Source organism: Rhincodon typus, chromosome 15 (assembly GCF_021869965.1).
Source record: "Rhincodon typus isolate 14 chromosome 15, sRhiTyp1.1, whole genome shotgun sequence".
NCBI lineage: Eukaryota > Metazoa > Chordata > Chondrichthyes > Orectolobiformes > Rhincodontidae > Rhincodon > Rhincodon typus.
The window spans coordinates 25,872,097-25,880,726 of NC_063346.1; the positions used below are offsets into that span (position 1 = coordinate 25,872,097).

The following is an 8,630-nucleotide window of genomic DNA, read 5'->3' on the forward strand; positions in this document are numbered from 1 at the left end:
CGGTGGTGGTAGGCTGTTGGAGGTGATTCTGAAAAATAGGATTTATATGTATTTGGAGAAGTAAGAATTGATTGGGGATACTCAGCATGGTTTTGTGCGAGGGAAATCGTGTCTCACAAACTTGAGTATTTTAACGAAGTAACCAAAATGATTGATGAACACAGTGGTAGACATTGCTTACTTGGACATTAGTAAAGCCTTTAATAAGATTCTGCATGTTAGACTAATTAGTAAAGTTAGATCAGATGGGATTCAGGGTGAGCTTGCTAATTGGACACAGAATTGGCTTTATGGTAGGTAACAGAGTGTGGTGGTGGAGGGTTGTTTTCCGACTGGAGGACTGTGATCAGCAGTGTTCCACAGAGTCTGGTACTCAGCGCACTTCTGTTTGTCAATTATATAAATGATTTGGATGAGAATATAGGAGGCGTGATTAGTACGTTTGCAGATCACACCAAAATTGGTGGTATAGTGGACAGTGAAGAGGAAGAGTGAGAGCAAGAGAGACTTATGACTAATGTTTTAAGAGAATGGCATTTGCTAGCCTATTCTTTTATTAATACTTTACAAAGAACAAGTCTTATCAACAGCAAAAATGAAAGGGGAGAACTTTTGGTAACAATATCATAGAAACATTAATGTTGACAAATAAACAAGGCAGTAGATTGTCTCTTGCTGTAGGAGTGAGCAAACCCTTGCATCAGAAAAACTGTTCATATTTCTTTCAAAGAAATCATAATTTGATCTTACATTGGGTCTAAATATTACATTGCACTGTATTAATATATTCAGTAAAATAATACGACTGATGAATAATTACAGTTGCCAGCGAAGTCACATCAGTTTGAGTCAAAAGTAACTGGTGTGGCAGTGACTTCAACTGCTCTTGTATCATCCACTGGTTTCCTTCGATGTTCAGCAGGAGGCCTTGGTGGGGGGTTTGTGGGTGGCTGATGGATACTTTTTCCAACGTGTCCTTTCTGAGACTGCAACGCCTGTATGGGTCTCCATTCCTCTTTTCGGAAGGCAGCCTAGATTGAGATATACAAGCCATTGTATTCTTTGAAAAATGATGCCATCATTGTCATTAGATTATCTCTCAAGCCAGGTTTATGTAACCTGTTCTCATAATGTAACCCTTTACAGCCCTGGTATAATTCTGCTGAATTAGTATATGCTCCCCAAGGCTAATATATCCTTTCGAGGTGTAGTGTCCAAAACTGAATGCACGAGTCACAAATCAGAAAGCACTATTTCAAACAATATGCCTTTATAGAACACCTTCAGTACAACCAACAACCCCATGGCACCTTTCAGGGACAACACCAACAAAGTGATTTTGGCACCAAGCTGCAAAAGATGATATCAAGAAGGATGACTAAGAGGTTGGTCAAAGTCATAGGTTACGAAGAATTTTAAAAAGGGGCGAGAGAGAAGGCAGAGAGAGCGTGCGTGCACGTGTGTGTGGGGAGAGAGAGGGAGAGAAAAAATAAAGGAGAAGAAAACATTTAGGGGACACATTCAAAAGTATAGAGCAGAGGCAGCTGAAAATTACAGCCACCAATTGTGGGGAAATTTAAAACGGAGTCCAAAGTTGGAGTACATAGAGGTTACAGAGATAGGAAGGGATCAAGGCATAGAAGGACATGGATGAGGAGTTTCAAATGAGATGGTCAAACTAGTATCCATTATTTCTACACAAAGTAGAATGAAAAACTAGAATTCTCCCTTCCACAAGGGCTGTGAATAATAAACAAGAAGATACACAGATTTTATTGCACAAGGATATGAAGATAGATCAAAAACAGATAAACGGAATTCAGTGACATATCAATCATGTTCTGACTGCATAGCAGGCAGGGTTCAGAGGTTGAACAGCCTGCCCACACTCTTGTGAACACAAGTCAAAATTATTTTCTTTTATGAGGATTCCTTTTGAGATTCTTTCAAGGGATACTTTTTTACTTTTTGCTAAGCGTACTTTTTCCATTCTCAGTAACTAATTTGTTGGTGATGCTGTGATGCAGTAACAATATCTTCCTCATGCCTGTTGATACATGAGTTTTTGGACTCCCACAGAAACAGAATTTAAAAAATACATTCAATGTCCTCAATAATGGTCAACTCTCCATTAAACTTAAAAGCTATTACACACAATAAAAACATGAAAATTCCTGAACACCACAGTGTTTAAATTGGCATAAGACAAAAGGCATAAAAGTTAACAAAAGTATTTTTTGCAAAACTAATTGACGCACACTTTAATGCATGAAAAGCTATTGCCCTAAAGACACCTTCCATACACTGGTGAGGTCATAGCCAATGCTTTCCCATCACAAGAAGTGCACAAACCTGAAACATTTTATCCAGGTCATTATAACTCTATTGACTGTGTCTCAGAACTAGATCTCAGATTTAAATTTAACAATAGACAGTATTCATTTCATAGGATTGATTAGATTTTTTCCAAGTATATCAGCTGCTGAACTTACGCAGCCCTAGAGAGTCCATTTTTTTTGCAAGGTATTAATTACTTCAGTGATTTGAATTTTTCTTTGATTCCAGTTAGCTATTTCTTTCTGACAGATTTAAAGCTGTTTTCTCTGCTTTACAGTCACCCTTTTCCCCCAATTCTTGGAACATCCATCTCCTACATACTGCTCTTGCAGTCTCCTTCCAGCCGCTTTATCCACCCACCCCCGCCCTCTCTGGCTGACTCTGAGGCCAAACCCAATGGATAGAATACTCGGACTCAATAAAAAGCCTGCCCACCCTCAGCAAAAAGCCCATTATCCTGGCCAACTGTTTCTCTTGGCATTCACCTCCCACTGGTTCTCATCACACTGCTCCCAGACCTCACTACCTACCCCACCAGTCCCCCCCATTTCACATGCTCTGTCCCCAGCCTCAGCCTTCAGCCCTTAAACCCTGGCCCGCAGCTTGTGCTCACTCCCTCCCTGCAGGTACTGCCTTTCTTAACTGCTCACTGCTCCACCAGACATTGGCATGTGCTGCTGATCAGCTCAAACAACTTTTATTTGACAGGTCACACATTGCACCAGCACCACCACTCACCCTCTCCCCAACCAAATGTGAACTTTCCCAGAATTTGGGGACTTCCAGGGTTCAATCCTTCCGCTGTCCCCATGTAGCTTGAGCACTCACTGAGTCCTTTTTCACACTATGCGCAGAGGTCTGCAATAAGGCATTACACAGATATTCTCTGCGGCTCATACAAGTAGATTGTAGTTACTAACTTTATAATTGTATACAACTTGTGTAAACCAAACTTGTAAACCTAAGGTTACTAATCTTAAATTATGACCAAACACAAATCTAATAAATACCACAATGTTTAATCTCATGTCTTGTTCTAAAGAAAAATGTTATTTAACAAAAAAAGTTTCTTACATAAAACAAGCAAGGCTTTGGTCATGAAGAAACTGCCCCCTACTGTTGCTTGTCTGCATGTGAAATTGTGCCAGTCAAAACAAACACTCCACGCATTAACTTTTGTCAATTTTCAGCATCTACCTTGCTGTCTGATATTAGCATGCTATTTCAGAAAGACAATCAGACTATTACAATGAAACAACTACACGGTGTGCAACTGACCATGTCTATTCTACACATGCATTAAACCTCAGAATACATTTTTCTACCAGTTTCCAAGCAACAGTGGTGTAGTACAACTCAAGACATAAGGAAAATTAATTTCTCCCAAAATCTGGCCTATTGTACAAGAAAAGGAACTCCGATCTGACAGATCTGTTAATCGTTCAGTTGAGTGACTGTTTACAGCTCTTTATCAAATGTAGAATGCATTTAATTAAATGTTTAGTCAGAGAGGTCCCAAAAATAGCTTAGTATCACAGTAAAACCCTACAAAAATATGCAACAGACTTAAATGAAAAAAATCTTGATGCCCATTATCAAGGTGTTCCATACGTAGAAGCTAATCTCTATTAACACTATCATTCGCAGTACTTTTATAAATGTCTCTGTTTATACTGGTGAAACTAGTAATAGAAATTCAATAAACATTTGGTGACATTTTGCAGCCGAAAGGTAGTATTTACTGTAGGTATGAAATTCCCTCTCAAATGCAGTTACTCTACACCGCTCAGCACAGATACAAAGCCAGGACCGATCCCCATCCACTGGTAGCCCTGCATAGGACAATTGTCATTGCTACTTATAGTTCTATCCATATATTGGACATCTCTGACAACTACAGCTACTTTCATTTATTAGTGAACTAAAACTACCAAGCCAATATCTCAACATTATATTTGCGAACCTTTACACCTGAGTCTTCCTCTTTCAGCTATTCATTCCATGGTGTCTTGCTCAAGAGGCTAATATTCACACATGACCCTAAACAGTGTGTATCAGCAGGTGATCTGATCTTGTTCTTAACTGAGGCTAATAAAGGATCAACTTTTAACAAATGGTTTCAAATAGGGCAAGACATTCACTCTCTAACTCAGAAGTGTGGAAGAAAACATCAGTGTACCCAATGCTACCCTAACTGAGTTCAGCTACCTCGACACAGGAACTAGATTTTTTTCTGGCTAATGCCTCATCTACTAATTTGATAAAAGAACATAGAACAGTACAGCACAGTACAGGCCCTTCAGCCCATGATGTTGTGCCAACCTATTATCCTACTAAGATCAACCTACCCTGCATACCCTACATTTTACTATCCTCCATGTGCCTATCCAAGAGTCGTTTAAAAGTCTCTAAAGTATCTGTCTCCACTACCACTGCCGGCAGCACATTCCACATGCCCACCACTCTCTGTGTGAAGAACCTACCTCTGACATCTCCCCTATACCTTCCTCCAATCACCATAAAATTATGCCCCCTCGTAATAGTCACTTCCGCCCTGGGAAAAAGTCTCTGACTATCCACTCTATCTATGCCTTTCATCATCTTGTAAACCTCTATCAAGTCACCTCTCAAACTTCTTTGCTCCAATGAAAAAAGCCCTAGCTCCCTCAACCTTTCCTCATAAGACCTGCCCTCCAGTCCAGGCAGCATCCTGGTAAATCTCCTCTGCACCCTCTCTAAAGCTTCCACATCTTTCCTGTAATGAGGTGACTAGAACAGAACACAATATTTCAAGTGTGGTCTAACCAGAGTTTTATACAGCTGCAGCATAACCTCGCGGCTCTTAAACTCAATTCCCCTGCCAATGAAAGCCAACACACCATACGCCTTCTTTACAACCCTATCAAGTTGGGTCGCAACTTTGAGGGATCTACAGACGTGGACCCCAAGATCCCTCTGTTCCTCCACACTGCCGAGAATCCTGCCATTAACCCTGTATTCTGCATTCAAATTCGACCTTCCAAAATGAATCACTTCACACTTTTCTGGGTTGAATTCCATCTACCACTTCTTTGCCCAGCTCTGCATCCTGTCAATGTCCCGGTTGAATCAGCAGAAATAAAAACTTGTATTTGAGCTCATTCAATAGTATTTTACAGCCAAATAAATAGTTTTCATCTGCACTCTCTGTGTTGGTGTGGGATGGTGGCAAGATCATACAAACAGTATGTCCTAAACACCAGATGATTTGTTTTTGTGATGCTGATTGGAGAATAAATATTGGCTAGGTCACGGAGAAAAAATTCCCTCCTTTTTCCAAGAGTGGTATCTTTTACGGCCATCTCAGAAACCCCACATGGTTTTGCTTTAACATCTCATCTGAAGAACAGTATCTCTCACAATGCAGCACTCCTTCAGTGTGCACAGGAGTATCAGCTGAGATTTATGTGCTCTGATCTCTGGAGTTAGTCAGTACAATCTCCCATTAGAATTTTAAGAAAGGCATTTAGTAAAATGAATCATTAATTATAGCTACTATACAAATATGCAGGATTAACACCACTGCCTTATCTTTCTATTGCTAAGTAATGTACTTGAAAATATATACCTATTGTGTATGGCTTCAGTTGCATGGTCACAGTTGTCTTTTTATTTATTTGGCAATCTCAAATCCAAACAACAATCACTTTTGAACCTTATAAACAAATGATTACGGTAAGAAATCGGCCAGTCTTACCCAGTTTGATCTACTTGTGATTCTAGACCCACTGCAATGTGACTGACTCTTAACTGCCCTCTTCCCTAGCCAGCAACACCCACATTCCATGATCAAATTAAAAAAAAAACTTTACATTTCTCATTTTATAAGAAAAAGATTATTTTGAAGAGTACTTAGTATAATTAATCATTTAATGCATTAAGTCACAAAATAACCTCAATTGAAAAGGTTATGGTTCAGAGTATTTATACTCCAAATTCTATAAGAATAGGAACATACACTTACAAGTAGGTAGATGAGACTGGCAATGCCAAGGTTGACAGTGCCCAGGACTGTGGGCAATATAAAGCCTCCAGGTACTGCAAGGCTGGAGAGATTTAAAATAAAATACCAAAATCCATTAGACAAACACCGAGCTGCAGCAATGTCACCCTGACACAGTGAATTCATAAATACCTGAAGTTTGTATAAAATATCAATATTTTACATAAGTAAAGATGAAGTAGACTGAACACCAGCAAACAAATATATAAACTTAAAAGAACAAAGATGCAAAAGCAAATTCATCCAATATCCCCTTCAGGAAAGCAACTGGGAATCTTTATAAAGGTGAGTGTTCCCTATTATTTGATTAAATAGATTATAAGTCATTCAAGCCATTCATGTCCTCTCTATTCATTAAGTCCTCAGCTATTCTTTTTTTAAAAAAATCAATGAATGTTTCTTTATGTCTCAAATTTTGAATTCTTACGAAGAATCTGTATCTGAAATGTTAGCCATATTTGCCTTTTACAGATACTGACAGACCTGCTGTTAATATAATTCACATTTTTACACCCCTATTATTGTTTTTGTTCTGCTGTGGCTGCTCAATTGTCACACTGAAGTACATGGACAGTTACTGAAGAGCTCGGTTCAGTTATAGCTGAAGTTCAACTCACACTGCAAGTAACAAACTCTGTTGCATTAAACTAGACACAGCACTGTCCTTAGCAGCAGAATTCCTCAATAAGTAGGTATAGCAAACAAATGAATGCACCAGGACTGCATTTTTGGAATTGCTGGTGGTTACAAGGTGTGTTTGGTGGAAAGGGATGGGAATATCCAACCCACAGGATCTTTGTGGCATAGTTGGTACTTATTTTTAGCTTCAAATTTTCATTTGTGATTATTAATAAAGAAGAACATCAGTCAAAGCTTTCACTGAGATAAAGAATTCAAACGACAGCTTCAAATTCAAGTAATGATTATTTTGACGACAAAAATATGAAATATGAATCCTACCATGCATGTAGAATAGCACGGACATAGTAATTTCGCGTTAAAGGTCCAAACAATTTCACAACAGCTGCAAAAAAGCGCTGACCCCTAGGATCAAAACAAGGGGATGAAATTAGTAGCAAAATGAAACAAAATATTGAAAATGCTCTTCAATAAAATAAACTCTTCCTATTAAACAAAATAACAATTTGCTTCTTTTAGTTATTTGTATTTCCTTTTATTCTGCTGTTTTATCCTTCTTTGTACCAACCGTACTCTGTTTAAACAAATAACGCATTTATACGTAGTCAACCACTTTTAAATCCAATACAAATTCTTTATCACACTCCGTTATCTATAATTACTTACGGTCTCTCCATTGTTGTTCCCTTTCGCCTCTTTCCTCTGGGATATTCCAACAACATCACAAAGACACCTGCAGCACTGAATATTTCAAGTTAAAGAAAAAAAAACTATTTAACGTCACTATGAGTCAGCTTCAGCCAACCTTCTATGGAGCCAGCAGTTACTTCTTCAATTTCATAACCTGCTTCCATAACCTTCAAAAGTTATCAAACTAGAAAGATTACTTTCATTACGGCCACTACAGTCTGAACAGCTGCCAGAAACTCAGCACGAATATCAGTCACAAAGTGCACTCCACCAACCTACTGTAACTTTACATTTTATTCAGTGATTCCTTCCAGAAAGAAGAAAAATACTTCCCTCCCACCATAGGTTCAGATAAACTAATGAGTTGCTTCTTGTAACTAAGATGATGACAATAAACCTATAAGTTGCTAAGCATTTTACCTTTTGAAATCTTCATCAGTTTAATTTCCACTCACTCCACATGCCAACAGAAATAGATAAAATGAAAAACTAAACATCTGCTTCCAAAGCCTGAATATGATCCAAAGCCTCACCAAAGTTATGAATACATTGTCATAAAAAACATCTTCTGTTCTTATTAAGTCTATTCAATTAAAACAGATACGATCCAGACATTAAATGCAGGTTCTATACCATGCATAATATGGCCCATCAAGTAAAGAAATGCTGATATAACTGAAACTACAGAGAATTAATAGTGACTAATATATTCATCTTTTTCTCTATATTGCCTCTCAGTTTTAGCCAATAGCTTTGGATTCAGAAAACATCATATGGAAGAACTATTTCAAATATTTGAGCAAATATTTGGCTCATGGTTTAATGTAGTATTGAGGGAGTTATGCATTGTCTCTCAGTGAAATATTAAATTGAAACTTGAATTTTTCAAAGACCAGCATGTGAATTTTTCTCCCAACATTCT

General features: G+C 38.2%; 2 protein-coding genes across 2 annotated transcripts in view; both read right to left on the reverse strand.

Annotated features, from left to right (window-relative positions):
• Positions 1 to 520: 520 nt before the first annotated feature.
• LOC109937056 (cytochrome b-245 light chain) lies at positions 521 to 7,785 on the reverse strand. Its single transcript, XM_048606011.1, has 4 exons — positions 7,685 to 7,785; positions 7,340 to 7,423; positions 6,341 to 6,422; positions 521 to 1,031 (listed from the first exon to the last, which is right to left on the reverse strand). The coding sequence occupies exons 1-4, from the start codon at positions 7,738 to 7,740 to the stop codon at positions 840 to 842; spliced, it is 414 nt and encodes a 137-aa protein (XP_048461968.1). The 5' UTR covers positions 7,741 to 7,785; the 3' UTR covers positions 521 to 839.
• Positions 7,786 to 7,788: 3 nt separating this feature from the next.
• The window catches only part of LOC125485045 (cadherin-1-like), a 19,790-nt gene continuing 18,948 nt past the window's right edge, over positions 7,789 to 8,630 (reverse strand). Inside the window, exon 6 of the mRNA XM_048605969.1 lies at positions 7,789 to 7,875. Within this exon, the coding sequence (XP_048461926.1) occupies positions 7,789 to 7,875 (87 nt within the window). The remainder of the gene's footprint in view (positions 7,876 to 8,630) is intronic.

Excerpts from the sequence above, each read along its gene's own strand:
- LOC109937056 (XM_048606011.1), bottom strand. The coding sequence starts at position 7,740 with ATGTTGTTGGAATATCCCAGAGGAAAGAGGCGAAAGGGAACAACAATG. Across the intron at positions 7,424-7,684 it reads GGAACAACAATGGAGAGACC|GGGTCAGCGCTTTTTTGCAG; the intron begins GTAAGTAATTAT and ends TTTTGATCCTAG. Across the intron at positions 6,423-7,339 it reads CGTGCTATTCTACATGCATG|CCTTGCAGTACCTGGAGGCT; the intron begins GTAGGATTCATA and ends AAATCTCTCCAG.